The following is a 19022-nucleotide window of genomic DNA, read 5'->3' as shown; positions in this document are numbered from 1 at the left end:
TCTATGCCCGGAGTGCAGTGAGTGGGTGGCAGGTAAGGTGCTCCCCTAATCCAGGGGTCTTGCGCTTACCAGATTCACGTACCCCTGCAGGGGTGAATAGCGGGTCGATATTGGGGATCGCTCCCATACACCGGCAACCTGGTCCCTTCTAATGTGCTTCCTCCCTGTGCTCGGTCTCACTCCGTCATAGGGTAAATGGCTTACGGTATCAGTTCAGCAAGGAAATATCCAGTGTAATCCCCAGGTATGGAAAAAGGGAAAGGAGCCTCCGATAGTTTGCTTAAAAACTCTTTATTCCATTAAAAATAGACATGTACTCACATATAGTATGAACCTGTAGCGCGTCCGTCTGGCATAGGAGCCGCAACCTCCTCTCTCGCGGTGCACACCTGGGAGTAGCGTGCTCCAGATGACGTCAGTGTGACAAAACGCGTCGAGAGCGTGACCACATCACTTCCGTCTAACGATCCCGAGGCTCGGAACGCACATCCGGCGGTTGGCATGCACGCTACTCCCAGGTGTGCACCGCGAGAGAGGAGGTTGCGGCTCCTATGCCAGACGGACGCGCTACAGGTTCATACTATATGTGAGTACATGTCTATTTTTATTGGAATAAAGAGTTTTTAAGCAATACTTCACTATCGGAGGCTCCTTTCCCTTTTTCCATACCCGGGGATTGCACTGGATATTTCCTTTCTGAACTGATACCGTAAGCCATTTACCCTATGACGGAGTGAGACCGAGCACAGGGAGGAAGCACATTAGAAGGGACCAGGTTGCCGGTGTATGGGAGCGATCCCCAATATCGACCCGCTATTCACCCCTGCAGGGGTACGTGAATCTGGTAAGCGCAAGACCCCAGGATTAGGGGAGCACCTTACCTTCCGCCCACTCACTGCACTCCGGGCATAGAGAAAAGAGCACCTTAACCATTTTATATGGTCTATATAATTATAGGACTTTTTGGATTCATTCACCAGTTTTGATTGCATGATATTTGGACTTATCCGTTGTGTCGTTCTACAGTGATACCCACCTATTTTGCTGAATTTGCACAGTTTTTTCTCTTTCACAATTGCACCGTTGCACCTATTTATTGGCAGCTATATTTATTACTAATATTTATTGCTTGTGTTAAACTCTCAGTTTATACCCACTACTGGAACTGTACACACCTACAGGCAAGAGTATATGCATCCATCCATTTTAAATAAGACATACTCCTATATTACCACACACTTGCAGTTTGCTTACTGATAAGGTAGAATTTAATGCTACCTGCACTCACCACTGCACATTAATTTTTGTATTTATAAACACATTTTTTACTTTATTATTAGCTCCTAACTAGCAGATTTGCACACACCTGGATATTTATTTTGTTTATCCAATCTGGAAGAGCCCATTTCCGGCTTTAACACACATACCAGGGATATTAGATATATCCATTTATTCTTGTAACTAGCCACTAACCATACAGGTTTATCGCGGATTTTGCACATATTTATTTATTTCACACACATTGTGTAACACACCGATCATTCACTGCACCAAATTTGCACACGTTCACTTTGGGTCTGCACATATTTATTTATTTATATATCTTTTTATATCAACACGCAGATTGGTACTTGCACTTTTAGTGTTTGAACTTTATATACACAGAAATAGTTTTAATGTTTATTTTTTATGCTTGTCACTTAATATGGATACACACTGACTTTAATTTTTATCACGCATATTTACATTAGATATATATACACACTCCATACCAAACACCAGGTATATCATTTATTCTTAGGAGTGACGTAATAACATCTAAACAATCTGATTTCCCAAACACCCCATTAGGTAGCGCCAATCACTTCCTCATTCTACCCATACATCTGATGCTTCCCTTCTAGGGTTGCATTTTCTGAAGTGGGCAGCAGCCAATTGTGGTGTTTATATACTTTTTATACACTCTTTATCCTAAGAGCGGATTTCTTCTACTTTTTTATATGGAGGCAGATATGACCTCCTCCCATGATGCAATGTTCACACCTAGCAGCAGTGGCGGCTTGTCAATAGGAGGCGCAGGGGCACCGCCCCCCCCCCCATCCGAACATCAGCATTTAAAAACAAAAAAAATGTGTACCTTTAAATGTGAGCAGGGTGCTGGACACACTGCTGCCTATGGAGAGGGTGGGGGTATTGTCATCATGTGCTTTTTTATGTGGCTCTGATTGGTGTCCTTCAGAGTGTCCTCGGGGCGCAGAGCAATGCGCCCCGGACACTCCCACTGTACCACTGCCATCCTGTGATTGGTCCATAGGATATCGAAGTCAAAGGGCGGTGCTTGGGCGTCATTTGGTAGAGCCATTCCACTCAGTGTCTCTGCTGAGGACGGACCGGAGAGGACAACAAGCAAGCCAGCCAGTCAGGAGGAGGAGGAGGAGGGCGGCAGCTTTCCCGGACTCAAGTTCAACACTTTGCAAACACAAAAGGTGAGTGCCTGACACTGGTCACTCTACATTGATGGGCACACACTGTGGTCACTCTACATTGAAGGGGGCACGCTGTGGTCACTTTACATTGAAGGGGGCACGCTGTGGGCACTCTACATTGAAGGGGGAATGCTGTGGGCACTCTACATTGAAGGGGGCACGCTGTGGGCACTCTACATTGAAGGGGGCACGCTGTGGGCACTCTACATTGAAGGGGGCACGCTGTGGACACTCCACATTGAAGGGGGCACTCCACATTGATGGGGGCACTGCTCACTGGTCACTCTGCATTGATGGGGGAACACTGTACCTTGATTACTGAAGGCCCCTTTCACACTTGTGTGACCTCAAAGTCACGCTATTTTTTACCGCGTTTTTTTGCAGCGAAGCAATGCCTATTACATTTTTCTGTTTGCGCCCCCCCAAAAATTTAGAGCAACAGCCGAAACTGCCTAGCAGCCAATCGTCAGGACTAACACACGTTTACAGGAGCAGAAGTACATTATCAACTCTGTGCACACAACTGGAATGGAGTGGCGGGACTGCTGAGAAGGTATGTATAAATGGGTTGGGTGGGCTTTAAAGAGACCCTGTCACTTTTCCCATGTGGTCTCTTTATAGACAATCTATGGAGACAAAGACACGGAGCTGACTTGGTTGTTAAAGATGCGGCCTGTATACTTACTAATTTCTAAGAATAGCTCATTAATGTTGATGGCGTTCTTGGCACTTGTCTCCACAAAGACAGCATTGATGGAATCAGCATAATCTTTAGCATCTTTTTCCAGCACTTCCCTAAAAGACAAAGGGAATCAATTCTGTTGACAAAGGTAAAGGTTTCTTACAATATCAGATTTATTGTAGAGGGAGAATTGCAGCTTAAAGAACCCTACACAGCACAGTTTGTATGATTTAAAGTGGAACGTCAGGCAAGCAGTTTCTCACACCACACATACAGTGCCTTGACATTTTCCACATTTGGTAATGTTACAACCAAAAATGTAAATGTATTTTATTGGGATTTTATGTGATAGACCAACACAAAGTGGCACATAATTGTGAAGTGGAAGGAAAACGATAAATGGTTTTCAAAATGTTTTACAAATGAATGTCTAAAAAGTGTGGCGTGCATTTGTACTCAGTCCCCCCCCCCCCCCCCCCGATTCAATACTTTGTAGAACCCCCTTTTGCTGCAATTACAGCTGCAAGTATTTTTTGGTATGTCTCTATCAGCTTTGCATATATAGAGAGTGAAATATTTTCCAATTATTCTTTGCAAAATAGCTCAAGCTCTGTCAGATTGGATGGAGAGTGTCTGTGAACAGCAATTTGCAAGTCTTGCCACAGAGTTACCCTTTACTCTGATACCCCTAACTAAAATTTGCCTTCAGAAGTCACCTAATTAGTAAATAGAGTCCATCTGTGTGTAATTTAATCTAAGTATAAAAACAGCTGTTCTGTGAAGCCCTCAGAGGATTGTTAGAGAACCTTAGTGGACAAACAGCATCATGAAGGCCAAGGAACACACTAGACCAGTCAGGGATAGTGTTATGGAGAAGTTTAAAGCAGGGTAAGGTTATGAAAAAATATCCCAAGCTTTAAACATCTCACAGGGCACTGTTCAATCAATCATCCGAAATGGAAAGAGTTTGGCACAATTGCAAACCTACAAAGACATGGCCGTCCACCTAAACTGACAGGCCAGGCAAGGAGAGCATTAAATCAGAGAATCAGCCAAGATGCCCATGGTACCTCTGGAGGAGCTGCAGAGATCCACAGCTCAGGTGGGAGAATCTGTCCACAGGACAACTATTATTCGTGCACTCCACAAATCTGGCCTTTATGGAAGAGTGGCAAGAAGAAAGCCATTGTTGAAAGAAAGCCATAAGAAGTCCTGTTTGCAGTTTGCGAGAAGCCAGCCATGTGGTGGACACAGCAAACGTGGAAGAAGGTGCTCTAATCAGATGAGACCAAAATTGGCCTAAAAGAAAACACTATGTGCGGTGGAAAACTAACACTGCACATCATCCTGAACACACCATCCCCACTGTGAAACATGGTGGTGACAGGAATCATGCTGTGGGGATGCTTTTTTTCAGCAGGGACAGGGAAGCTGGTCAGAGTTGATGTTAAGATGAATGGAGCCAAATACAGGGCAATCTTAGAAGAAAACCTGTTAGAGTCTGCAAAAGACTTGAGACTGGGGCGGAGGTTCACCTTCCAGCAGGGCAACAACCCTAAACATACAGCCAGAGCTACAATGGAATGGTTTAGATCAAAGCATATTCATGTTAGAATGGCCCAGTCAACGTCAAGACCTAAATCCAACTAAGAATCTGTGGCAAGACTTGAAAATTGCTGTTTATAGACGCTCTTCCATCCAATCTGACAGAGCTTGAGCTGTTTTGCAAAGAAGAACTGGCAAATATTTCACTCTAGATGTGAAAAGCTGGTAGAGACACACCCAAAAAGACTTGAAGCTGTAATTACAACGAAAAGTGGTTCTACAAAGTATTGACCACACTTTTCAGATATTTATTTGTAAAAAAAATTCAAAAACCATGTTTTATTTTCCTTCCACTTCACAATTATGTGCCACTTTGTGTTGGTCTATTATATAAAATCCCAATAAAATACATTAACGTTTTTGGTTGTAACATGACAAAATGTGGAAAATTTGAAAGGGTATGAATACTTTTTCAAGGCACTGTACATGTGTAGGGATATATAAATCTGGGGACACTGATAACTCTTAGCTCAAATATGCAGATTCCTGGGCCATTGCCTTTGTACTGGACTAGGAATATTTATAATCCACTCAGCAGACAGAAAAGAAGGCGGACAGACAACATTTCAGAATGTTAGGCACTGTGACGCATATCTGAATCCTTACAGTAGGTAGGTGAAGGAGATAATGAAGAAAAAGAATTGGCTGCACTCCAGATGAGGTCAAAATCCAGATTTATTGACTGGACATCCCAAGGTGACAATAGTGACAAGGTAGACGCGTTTTACACACTACAATGTGTGCTTAATCATTAGGTAATGATTAAGCACACATTGTAGTGTGTGAAACGCGTCTACCTTGTCACTATTGTCACCTTGGGATGTCCAGTCAATAAATCTGGATTTTGACCTCATCTGGAGTGCAGCCAATTCTTTTTCTTCATTGATTATCCACGGAGGCGAGCCGGGGCGTGCACTGGTGTGTGTCATCAGGCTTTCACACCACCTTGAGCAGTGAGTTCCTTTTCTTTAGGTGAAGGAAATAGCTGGTGGTATTTGCATGATTTAACAGCTCCCATCAGTTAATACGATCTTCATAACATATCCGTAAATATGCAACGTAGAGGGGGCAGCCATACCCCTCAGATCAGGTAAAAGGGAGATTCACTACCTTGGTAAAAAGGAAATTCACTACAAACATTTAGCCAGATAACAGCTGTTAAATAAATTCATACTCACTAGCCCATGTATCCCAGCGTTGTCTTGCTTGCTGCTGAAGTTCTCCATGCACCCCTCTCCTAGCACGCCACCATCTTAAAATTCCTGTTTGCACATGTGCAGACACAAAGCAGGTCTCTGCCAGATATATGGGACTGGGAAAGTCCCGTGGTGTGCCTGTGCTTGCGTGGGGAATCTTGCATACACACAGGTCTTCCATGTATTTGGGACCTGGCTGGCCTGTATTGTGTGTGTGCGCATGCGCAAGATATTGCAGGTCTGCTGTGTCCCGCAATACTCACCTCCAAGTGAAACAATGTAGAATGTGTGACGTGACATCACAAAAGGAAGTGAAAGCTGATCTTTTTGCCATCCTTGCCTAGGCAGGAATAAAGACATAGTGGCCTACACCAAAAAAAAGGTATGTACACTGCTTAAAGGAGAAGTTCACCTTTTGGAACATGTTACATGTTCCCCCCATATATAGGCTGGAACATGTAATATGTTCCAGCAGCTGCAGCCATTCTCCCTCCCCAGTGACAGCAGGCTGGCATCTTCTCCAGGTGCCCGCTGTCACTCTTTAAAAAACTTGGCCGTGTAGGTAGGTCTTTACAGCTGTCGGCTTGTAGTATTCAATGAACTACCATGGTGCTGTTGTGGTAGTTCAATCATTCCACCTGTCAGTAAGTATCTGCTTTACGAGCAGACAGATACACTGACAGGTCTGCAGGAGACCTGCATAACATCAAGTGATCTACTGATCGCAGGTGCAAGGCTTTACAAAACAAAAAATAGTAAATGTAAATTTTTTTACGTACCTCCAAAAAATGTGCATTTATTATTTTTCTGTTAAAAGGTAAACTTATCCTTTAACTTACTAAGCATAAATGGCTTCCACTCCAACTCTAACTCCTATTCTAACTACCCTGTAGACGGAAGATGCCTATACTTACCTATTCTCAGGGCACTCCGGTCCGGTCATGTGATTGGCTCCCAGTGCCAGCTTCAGGGGAGAGAAGGGACGGCCAACAATGGATGCCCCATAGTAAGGATATGGGTGGTGTCACCACCTAGGAATTGCAGTCCTCGTCTACGTTCTGTCCTTTCCTCTGAAGCCAGCAGCTGGAGCGATCACATAATAGGACGGGAGCACCCTGAGAATAGGCAAATATATGCATATTCATTCTACAGGGTAGATAGTATAGGAGTTAGAAGGGAGGTTAGGGGCAGTTTTAGGCTTAGTTAGTTAAAAGCCTGGACTTTAACTATCTCCTATTGTTTAAGTATGGAGGGCAGACATGAAAATATCCATTGGAGTCCAGTCCAGTGGAGGCCCGCTTTAAAGAGGATTTCTGTTTCTCCGATACGGCCTACTGCATGTTACCTTATTTAATTTACCAGTATGAATATACAGCAGTGTTTCTAAGCCTTGGCAAACAACACACCTCTTCTTATCAAACTATCAGCGCAGGTTAGATATGGAAAGGAGAATCTGATTGGTTGTACATGTTCTCTAGGTTGTGTTGGAATATTTCCAGGCTACACCATTTACCAACTGTCACCTTCCCAGTGTTTTCTACACGTAGAGCTGATACACAATCCGACATGGATAAGACATGGCTTGTATACAGGGCATAGGAAGAATGACAGGCAATATGTGTATTAGGGTAACCAGAAGTACCTGACATCATTCAGGTCACATTTATTTCCAGCTATTGCCACCACGATGTTGGGGGGCCCATGCTGACGAAGCTCCTTCACCCAGTTCTTTAACGTTGAAAACGTTTCCTGTAAGAGAGTTGGTGATCAGCAGAACATTAGAAGCTTATCTATATGAAGTCAGGTCTGTTAATACAAAGTCATTCACTGGACCTACAGAACTGAAACCAATCTGTGACACCACAACCAGTTTATTTAAAGAGGAAGTAAAGTCATTTAAAAAAAACGAGAGAAAAAAAAGCCCTGTAAAGAGAAAGGCATAATGAGCTAGTATGCATCGCATACTAGCTCATTATGAAGTACTTACCTTAAAACGAAGCCCCCGCCGTGCCGCCCCCTCAGCGACAGGACGGCCGACATGTCCGGCCGTCCTGCTTCCTGGTTCGAGTCCTCCGGCCATCTGATTGGCCGGAGGCGCGATTACATTACTCCCGCGCGAGAGCCGCAGTTCACAGCACTGGGCTCTGAATGAACGGCACGGGTGGCCGTTCCTTCAGAGCGCATGTGCTGATGACGTCATCGGCAGAATGCACTGTAAATATCTCCTAAACAGTGCATGTTTAGGAGATATTTATAGCACCTATAGGTAAAAGTTTGTGAAGTGGGTTTACAACCTCTTTAATATACAAAGATACCATACAAAGGGCAGGAACCCACGGCAGCCCAATTACAGTCAGATTATTTAAAGGAAATCTCTTAACTTACAAGACAAGATGGACAGACGTGATCCCATGGTCTTCAAGTGAACCTCTGCTTTGCCTATGCAGGGAAAAGCAACAGGTTGACTTAATGCCCACCCTTTCCAGTTGTGCTCACCTTTTCCTTTGCTGATTAGCTGCTATATTAATACACTGGGAGCTAAACAAAAAACGTGGTATTTCTATGTATTGGGGCATGTGACTCACCCCCCTTCTCCCCATGTGACAGCGTAGGAGTTTGTTGACTGCCTGCTCAGAAACCCGGCGCTGTCACATGGGGAAGGGGAGAGTCTCTAGCCCTGTGTAAGATTCAAGAATCATTGTCTTCTTCTTTTCCTTAGCTGCATAGTGCAATGGGGAGATGAAAAGAAGGATCTTTCTTTTCACAGTTTTTCATATAAACATGCCCGAGTCTCCTAAGCATGCATAGTTATGTAAGAAAGAAAGGAAAAGGAGGCGCAAACACCTAGTGCATTACCCGTGGTACTGTTTAAAATATTTTAATAAAATGCTGAATGCATACTCACAAACATGAAGAATTAAAATCGTATTGCAAATTCCCGTCACCCGTGTGTTGGACCATGTCCTGGAATTTGCGACCGCTAACGCGTTTCGGGAGTCAAGCTCCCTTCCTCAGCGCTGAGGAAGGGAGCTTGACTCCCGAAACGCGTTAGCGGTCGCAAATTCCAGGACATGGTCCAACACACGGGTGACGGGAATTTGCAATACGATTTTAATTCTTCATGTTTGTGAGTATGCATTCAGCATTTTATTAAAATATTTTAAACAGTACCACGGGTAATGCACTAGGTGTTTGCTCCTCCTTTTCCTTTCTTTTATGCATCCGTTTGGAGTTCCCTGCCTGAGGAGAGCAGCACCCCAGTCTTCCCCTTCGGAGTGAGCGCTTGGCTGATATATCTGTTTATAGTTATGTAAGAGTAGCAGGGACTGAATGATAGGGTGAAGCTGTTCGAGAAGGTTTGGCACCCATGGTTGCGATATTTGGAAGGAGACCCCCGGGCCGACTTGGGTTGAATGGTACCTCTTGGGCTTTTTGGGCCTCTCTGGGGTGGAGTTGGCTTTTGCACATGCTCCCCCTGGGGGTTGCCCCCTAATTACACCAGTTGGGCTTTTATGCACAGTTTATGTGTCTCCCATCCCATCCCTCTCTCCCCCCTTCTCTCTCTTTCCTTTTCACCTTATCTTTTCTTTCTTTTTGTCTTTCCCCCTCTTCCCCCTTATTGTTTTACCTCTCCGGTCCTTCCCTAAGGACGATGGTCAGTTGCGGCCGCAAGGCCTGAGTTTATGGGCCCCCCAACCCCCCCCTTTTTTTTTTTTCTTTACTTACTATTTTTTTTTTTTTCAGGATCGTATAAGGTAGGGGTTGCTTGGGGTGGGGGGGGGGGGGTGTATTCTGTGATTGCTTTCATCATGTTTACCCATATCCCCACATTGCATTATTCTGTTTTATGTGGCGGACGGTCCCTGTCACTATGGACTTTTTGATACTGTCAGTTTATAATGCTATTCCCTGTATTTGGGCTCTTTACTTGCCCTTTCCTTTGATTCCCCCCCCTTTCTTTTTTACTTATATTGTTGTATTTTATTACGAAAACTTCTAATAAAAATTATTGAAATAAAAAAAAAAAGAGTAGCAGGGAGGAATGAGTGCATCCAGGCCCCTTTGCCACTGGCTTACTTCAGGAGAAACAATTGCATTAAGACAAAACTTATCTGATCCCCATTAAGTTAAACATCAGTCATCAAGGATGGCCCCTGGTGCCCAAAGACGTGGTTTTTGCCTGATCTGACCACAATCAAACATCCATGGCAATCTTTACCTGCCTTAGCCAAGACATAAGCCCCATACACACGTACCGATTGTCGGCCGTAAATATTCGGCCAACGTCCGATTGTCGGCTTGTTAGTATGATGCTTCCGACAACCGACTGCGACTTTTCGGCCGAACAAAATCTGGTGTGCAGGCTATAAAATTTTTGTTGGCCAACAAAGAACGGCCGATTGTTTGTCAGTCAGTACAGATTTCGGCCGACAAAAGCCAGATGAGCAAGACTGGGCATGCTCAGAGAAGAAAAAACACACGGAAAGTCAACCATCACATGACATCACTTCTGCAGTTGGTTGTTGTTGGCCGACAAAATTCGTGTGCAGTCTAGAGCACATTTCAACCAACAAAACAACACTGGACAAAAGACGACCGATCGTTCGGCCGACAATCGGTGCGTGTGTACGGGGCTTAATGGACTCCAATAACCAAACTCCTGTGGATGATTCTATTTCCACAAGAAACCGGTCATCTCCAGTACAGATTTAGGGTCACAGATGAGAAAGGTAAGAATGAAAGTGACAGGTTCTCTTGAAGAGATTGAAGCCTAACCCCTGCTAGGACCAGGTTTTGCTCACCTCCTTTGTAATATCATATACTATGATGGCCGCTGTCGATCCTCTGTAATACATTGGAGCCAAGGCACGGAACTAGAAGGAAATAAGACAGGCTGCTATAATCACCATTAGAAAAAAAGTTCACAGAACTTACCATTGCTGGAGTTCAACTCTACATACAAACCAATGCAGTGCAAGAAAACAGACGGGTAGTAAATGATAAAGCTTGCCATGGGAGCCCAACCAAACTGGGTAAAAAATTGAAGCCAGTCAACTTTTGCTCTCTTCTGAACAGAGCTAAGAGGACCTGTTGTATTACTGTCTAAGGGAAGCTACCAAGCATGAAATAAATGAAGGATATCCAGAGAGTCTGACATTATCATTTCTGTACAGTAGCCTTTGCTTTGATGTTTAAATGTACAGTGTAGTCATAGAAAGTCTTGAATTGAATTAAAGAGTAAGTCCACTTTTGTTGAGAAAAAAACATTCCCCACTGGGTGATCTCTGTACATTGCAAGCATTTTAACAAATTTTGTTGCAGATTCCTACCTTTTGGTATTCTGAAGAAATAGCTGTTTGTTTGTCTGTGTCCATAGTCAGAGTGACTCTGTATAGAAGTGGTTTTATAAGTATTAATCAGCTGCTGCACCTGCAGGGCTCTAATAAGGAAAGTGCCAGGATCTGCATCCCTTTAGACATGATTCGGTTTGGGAATATTTCACCAGAAATTCCATTTTTGTTACAGGGGATACCAAAAATCTGACTTGTATCTTAGTGCAGTCTTCTCAGAAAATCAGTCAGCCAGTTACACAAGCAGGTAATGACATTTGTCATTGTCTGTGTACAGAACATAATTATTATTAAAAATGACCTTTCATTTTCAGTCTGTAGCTCTATAATTTTCTGTAAAATGCAAAACAATAGGGCTACCCGGAGGTGGGTAGCCCTATTGTTTTGCATTTTACAGAAAATTATAGAGCTACAGACTGAAAATGAAAGGTCATTTTTAATAATAATTATTTACAATATGACTTGAGTCGCAATTGTATATACTATATTTTTGTTTTTTTATTTGCAATTTTTACAATACGACTTGTCGCAATTTTATATCCTATTTTTCTTTTTTTATATGCAATGTTACCGTTTAAAAATACATTTAGGTATGGATATCTTATACATAGTTACATTGGCCAGTTTGGACCATATCTACCGTATCTCACAAAAGTGAGTACACCCCTCACATTTTTGTAAATATTTTATTATATCTTTTCATGTGACAACACTGAAGAAATTACACTTTGCTACAATATAAAGTAAGTAGTGAGTGTACAGCTTGTATAACAGTGTAAATTTGCTTTCCCCTCAATAACTCAACACACAGCCATTAATGTCTAAACCGCTGGCAACAAAAGTGAGTACACCCCTACTTGAAAACATCCAAATTGGGCCCAAAGTGTCAATATTTTTTGTGGCCACCATTATTTTTCAGCACTGCCTTAACCCTCTTGGGAATGGAGTTCACCAGAGCTTCACAGGTTGCCACTGGAGTCCTCTTCCACTCCTCCATGATGACATCACGGAGCTGGTGGATGTTAGAGACCTCGCGGTCTCTCACCTTCCGTTTGAGGATGCCCCACAGATGCTCAATAGGGTTTAGGTCTGGAGACATGCTTGGCCAGTCCATCACCTTTACCCTCAGCTTCTTTAGCAAGGCAGTGGTTGTCTTGGAGGTGTGTTTGGGGTCATTATCATGTTGGAATACTGCCCTGGTCTGACAGGCTGACCCCCCACCCCTTCAACCTCTGCAGCAATGCTGGCAGCACATATACTTCTATTTCCCAAAGACAACCTCTGGATATGACGCTGAGCACATGCAATCAACTTCTTTGGTAGACCATGGCGAGGCATGTTCTGAGTGGAACCTGCCCTGTTAAACCACTGTATGGTCTTGGCCACTGTACTGCAGCTCAGTTTCAGGATCTTGGGTCTTCTTATAGCCTAGGCCAGTGATGGCGAACCTTGGCACCCCAGAGGTTTTGGAACTACATTTCCCATGAGGCTAAGCTACACTACAGAGTGCATGAGAATCATGGGAAATGTAGTTTCAAAACATCTGGGGTGCCAAGGTTTGCCACCACTGGCCTAGGCCATCTTTATGTAGAGGAACAATTCTTTTTTTTAGATCCTCAGAGTTCTTTACCATGAGGTGTCATGTTGAACTTCCACTGACTAGTTTGAGAGAGTGAGAGCGATAACACCACATTTAACACACCTGCTCCTCATTCACACCTGAGACCTTGTAACACTAACAAGACAAATGCCACCGGGGAGGGAAAATGGCTAATTGGGCCCAATTTGGACATTTTCACTTAGAGATGTACTCACTTTTGTTGCCAGCAGTTTAGACAATAATGGTTGTGTGTTGAGTTATTTTAAGGGGGACAGCAAATTTACACTGTTATACAAGCTGTGTCATTTCTTCAGTGTTGTGACATGAAAAGATATAATAAAATATTTACAAAAATGTGAGGGGTGTACTCACTTTTGTGAGATACTGTAGATATGATCCAAACCGGCCAATGTAACTATGTAAAAGATATCCATACCGAAAATATTTACAAAAATGTGAGGGGTGTACTCACTTTTGTGAGATACAGTCTGTACTGTATTTACTATATCATGCTGATACTCTGGAAGCTGGAAATCACTGAAGTAGACATCGCTACCCCAGTGATCTTGACTTGCTTCCGGGTCCTGTGCTGAGCGGCTGGTCTACTGCACTCTAAAAGCAGGTCGGCCACTTGGCATCTGTCCAATTCAGAAAGCTTTGCATTCCTCTTCAACAGTCTGCCTGTATTTATCATTCTGGCATTCCCCTTGTATAGCTAGTTAGTCTGTTTACTAAATCCCTATAGTTGCTGGTATCCCTTCGTTTTTTTTTTTCCCTGAGCCTACAAAAAAATGTCAGTATGTTTAGGTGTCAAGCACTGCCCTCTGTGGTTCATAGACGGAGGATCCCATTGCATGGGGCTGCAGTGTCTTCCATAGGCACTGGGAAAACCCTGCTGAATAGTGACTAGCTAGACAATTGCTGAGCTGCGAATGACTGCACAGTGCTGCAACTGTTGTTAATTGACATGGGTGACTTGGAATTGGGTAGCAAGTCAGATTAACTGCCGTTAAAGCAAAGTTTCCCAAAGCCTAAAGTAGAACCAAGCAAACAGAGCGGTGATGTCAAAGTTAGAGTCTTAATCTGAGCTTACCCGCTCCTGTCCAGCCGTATCCCATATAAGAAACTTATGGAGTTCGTTCTGATACTGTACAGTCTTGGTCATAAAAGAAGCCCTGAAAGAAAACATAGGCATCTGTCAGGATGGAATTATGACAGCTGCCATTGGTGAGGACATCAGAAGGTCAGAGGTCACCTGACATCTTCTAGCCTGTTATTTCTGACCTCACCAGCTGTCAATTTCCAAGTGTGGTGTGCAGGAGGTCATGCAGCTCACAGGCAGCAGAGGGGGATAATAACTTTTCATTCGACTAGATCAGTGGTCTCCGAACTGCGGCTCGGCCCTTTGCTTGCTTTTATGCCTTGGGGCACTATTTCATACACTGAAACCAACAATGGGGCATAATCCCTCCCCCACTGACCCCAATAAAAGGGCACAATTCTTCACAATGACACCAATGCTGGGACAGAATTCCTCCCAATGGCACCAACGATGGGGCACATTTCCTCCCAATGACACCAACAGTTGGGCCCAATGACTCCAACAATGGGGCACAATTGCTCCCAGTGACAGCAAAGATGGGGCATTTTTTTCCCACTGAAGTCGGAACCTTTTTTACTTCCAATATCCAGTTTGGCCCAATGATGGGGCAAAATTCCTCCCAGTGACACCAACGATGGGGCACAATTCCTCCCAACGACACCAACGATGGGACACATCTCCTCCCAGTGACACCAACAATTGGGCCCAGTGACAACAACGATGGGGCACAATTCCTCCCAACGACACCAACGATGGGACACATCTCCTCCCAGTAACACCAACAATTGGGCCCAGTGACACCAATGATAGGGTACGATTCCTTCCAATGACAGCAAAAATGGGGCAAATTTCCTCCCAATGACACCAACAATTGGGCCCAATGACTCCAACAATGGGGCACAATTCCTCCCAGTGACAGCAAAGATGGGGCATTTTTTTCCCACTGAAGTCGGAACCTTTTTTACTTCCAATATCCAGTTTGGCCCAATGATGGGGCAAAATTCCTCCCAGTGACACCAACGATGGGGCACAATTCCTCCCAATGACACCAACGATGGGACACATCTTCTCCCAGTGACACCAACAATTGGGCCCAGTTACACCAATGATAGGGTACGATTCCTCCCAATGACAGCAAAAATGGGGCATTGTTTTTCCCCACTTAAGTCAGAACCTTTTTTTTACTTCCAATATCCAGTTTGGCCCCCTAAAGTCTGAATGACAAATTTGTCCCTTGTTTGGAAAGTTTGGAGATCAGACTAGATCATGGGTGCGCAACCTGTGGTCCTCCAGCTTTTGTGGAACTACAAATCCCATGATGCATTGCAAGGCTATACAGTTACAAGCATGACTTCCAAAGGCAAAGTCATGATTGGACTTGTAGTTTCGCAACAGCTGGAGGGCCACAGGTTGAGCACCCATGGGCAAGATTGAGTGGGGAAGGGTTAGACTCTCTACCAGGCTTTTATTTCTCTCTATGTGCCCGCTGGGGAGATTCACTTTTATTGGCTGGTGACTATTCTCACCTGGACAGATACTGATCAGAAATTCACATTTTTACAAATTACCAGAACAGGAGGTGAGGGTAAATCTTCCAATGGGGACACCTGCAGAAAGGAGATTTTCCCCACATTTTAAAGAGATTTTCTGTCGCTTTCTATTGTGTCCCTAGGACAGGAAGTGAAGGGAAATCTCTCCAACAGATAACAGAAAGTAAAAACAAAGGATTTTTACACCCTTCTATTCAAAACATTAGCTGCAACAAGGGTATCAGAACACAAGACACTCACCCAATTGTTGGATTGATATTCGGATCAAAGCTGTCTTCTACAAACCGCCAGACGATACTGGATTTTCCAACACCTGTGTCCTGCAGAGAAGCAAACCAGAGTCAGAATGGCGATAGGCAGTTTAGTGTAAAAGCTCTAGCCATAGCATTATACACACATGGGAATGGGAACATTATGGCTGCACATAAATATAACCAAATTTCAATGAATTAATCAGCTGGGATGATTTATATTTTCTTAATTGCCATTTGCAGGCTTCCTGCCTAGTATTGCTGCACAATGACCGCTCTTTGCTAAACCTCTTATTACATTAAAGCTGGGCCGTTTTTAAAGAGGAGCTCCAGTCTCTTAAGTGAAAATTAAAGGTAGCTGCTGACTTTTATTAAACAGCCACTCAGCTGTCCCAGGATCCAGCGGTGAGCTCACCCCAGCCGTTTTCTCCCTGTGTCCTATCTCGCCGGTATCTTTACTATGGGCACCCTGCTGTGACAGCTTGTGGCTTCACAACCAGGTGCCCACTGCGCATGCGCAAGCAAGGGGATTGGTCCCGCAGTCTTCTGGGATCTATCATGTGTCCCAAAAGACTTCAGGAAAATGGGGGGGGGGGGGGGGGGAACCTAAGCTTCTGATCGCCTAGGCGGTCAACGTGGAACTACAAGTCCCATGAGGCATTGCAAGGCTGAATAGCTACAAGCATGACTCCCAAAGGCAAAGTCATGATTCGACTTGTAGTTCTGCAACAGCTGGAGGGCCACAGGTTAAGCACCCATGGACTAGATTGAGTGGGGAGCGGGTACCTGTTAAAATCCCCACAACCCCCCCTCCTCCCCAAAAGCTCAATTTTACACACAGAGCAGGGGCGGAGGCCTTAAAGTGGAACTTCCCCTTTTTGGTGAAGCTTTGCTTTAGTTTCAAGAAGGTTTCTTGGATTTTCTTATCATTAATAGGGTCAAGTTATTAAAAATTATTTTATAAAAATAGTGGGGTCAAATAGAAGTTAGTTTGACGAGAAAATTCAATGGAGCAGGATGGAAAATTGTTTGTCTAGCAAATGAATTTCTAACAATGAATGTGGTTTTCGTTCAGGAAAATCCAATCATTCCAAAATCGAATGTTATCAGCAAATTAAAGTATAACTAAAGACAAATTATTTTCCTAGTTTTGGATAGCGTGGAGAGGGATTAGAACCCCTGTCAGTTTTTATTGCTGTCTGTGTCCCCGTTAAGGAGATTCACCCTCTCTATATGTCCTGTTTACCATTGTCATTGAAAGGAAAAGAAAATCCCAAATTATGGGTTGTCCCTATAAAAGTAATAGAGGGGACATCTTCCAATGGGGACACTAGTTTCAGTGACCTGGGGGTCCCCAAGGAATTCCTTTCATTTACAGGGATTTCTCCTCACTTCCTGTTTGGCTATGGGACAGGAAAAGAAAAGAAATCTCCGAAATGGGACACAAATGGCAGATAAAAGTCTGACAGGGGTTATAACCCCCCTTGCTCTATCCAAAATGAAAAAAAAAAAAAAAGTTTTGCCTATAGTTTTACTTAAAATTTTGAAGTACTTTTTGAGCTTTCGATGACGGCATTCTGAGGACACACTGTTATACTGATGCTGACTTTTCTTTACCAGCATGAGCTGCTATTTGGAAATACAAGGACCCCTACAGTGTAATAGTCTCCCACTAGGAAGCCATAAGTGAAGGACCTTAGATGGCCCTGTACAGCTAATTACGGCGTGGAGTGATTATTTCCCTATGTTGTGCAGTATTATACTGTTCAGTTGGACTATTTAATAGTTTCTAGGTCCCATCTGGACTGCTATGATAGGATAATGAATTGATGACATACCTTTATTGGTAAATAATAGCTCGTATATACCGTGCCAATCTTATTCTACCCACAGTTGCATCTGATTTTTCAAGCATTTAAAGGAGAAGTACAGCCAAACCTCATTTCGCTGTACTTCTCCTGTGGATCACGGGATTGCAGATTGCTTTGCACTCCTGTGACCCGTTTTCAGCTGAAGCCCGCTGTCGGTTGACGTCAGAGCCGGTCCAAGCTCAGGAAAGATTGCAATCATATGGTTGGGATCTGCCCACATGCCTGGACTGCCACCCTCTACAGCCCAGCACTCCAGTGAGGCTTGGCAGAGCAGGTATCCAGTGACTGACAGTTATCAGCTCCGGAGCTCTGAGAATTGAGCAATTATTAATTGAAGGATATGCTATTTAAGGCTGGAAGGCTCAGAAATTAGAATAAATAGAGATCTTGCAGTATCCTGGGTGCTTTTTAGACCTTATCACTGAATTCAGTGTTTTACTGATGTATCAATAAAGTTGGTTTGTCATTTTTTATATGCTGGTGTATAAAGTCCATATTTCTGGTAACCTCATTATCACTTTCGAGCAACTTTGTCAAGTCATTGTCATCGTACAAATGTTCATTTGAAAATCTACTCATGTACGGTCAGTTTAAAGAGAAGTTCCAGCCTGGGGAGACAAAAAAATTAAAAGCCAACAGTTACAAATCTTGTAGCTGCTGAATTTTAATATAAGGACACTTACCTGTCCAAGGGGCCCGCGATGTCGGCACCCGAAGCCGATCATCCATCGGCTCTGGGTGCAGGCGGCGGTGTTTTGCCAAAAGCTCCAACTCACCAAAATCTCCAACCACGTCACTTCCAGTGACTCTCCAACAGCAATAATTGGAGATTTCGACGAGTTGCTGTTTTCACAGAACACCAGCAGCGAATACACTATGGTACATGATATAATGAGTGGCCATTGTTAGGTCGCCCGCTTGTAACCAACAACATGGCCGCCTCCAAGGGGGCGACCATTTATTTTCCTCCTTACCCGGTGTTCTGTCAAAACAGCCAACTCGTTGTGTATCATAGTGTATACGCCGACGGTGTTCTGTGAAAATCTTCAATTATTGCTGCTGGGGAGTCATCGGAAGTGATGTGGTTGGAGATCTTGGCGAGTTGGAGTTTTTAAGCAGAACACTGGCATCTTTACTAAGGGAAACAGGAAGTGAAGCCTTTCAGATTCACAGCCTGTTTCCTTCTGCGCATGTGTGAGTCTGCTGCGCTTTCTGAATGGTCTCACTGTTTTCTGGGACCTATGTGTCTTTCAGAGGACAGCAGGGGGGGGGGGGGGGAGAGGAAGGGCCTGAAATTGCGTGGATCACCGCTCAACGATTGCGGTGAT

At 43.9% G+C, this 19022-nt stretch overlaps 1 protein-coding gene across 1 annotated transcript in view; it reads right to left on the bottom strand.

Moving 5' to 3' along the window:
• RAB22A (RAB22A, member RAS oncogene family) overlaps nucleotides 1-19022 on the bottom strand; it is a 45342-nt gene that overhangs the window by 2525 nt on the left and 23795 nt on the right. Inside the window, exons 2-6 of the mRNA XM_082271944.1 lie at nucleotides 15813-15892; nucleotides 14014-14095; nucleotides 10772-10843; nucleotides 7612-7718; nucleotides 3172-3281 (exon numbers count right to left, since the gene is read on the bottom strand). Of these exons, the coding sequence (XP_082128070.1) occupies nucleotides 3172-3281; nucleotides 7612-7718; nucleotides 10772-10843; nucleotides 14014-14095; nucleotides 15813-15892 (451 nt within the window). The remainder of the gene's footprint in view (nucleotides 1-3171; nucleotides 3282-7611; nucleotides 7719-10771; nucleotides 10844-14013; nucleotides 14096-15812; nucleotides 15893-19022) is intronic.

This window comes from Pelophylax lessonae (assembly GCF_965119305.1).
Source record: "Pelophylax lessonae genome assembly, chromosome: 11".
Taxonomy (NCBI): domain Eukaryota; kingdom Metazoa; phylum Chordata; class Amphibia; order Anura; family Ranidae; genus Pelophylax; species Pelophylax lessonae.
Note: the sequence above shows the minus strand (reverse complement) of the source record. Positions and strands in the feature narration are given on the sequence as shown.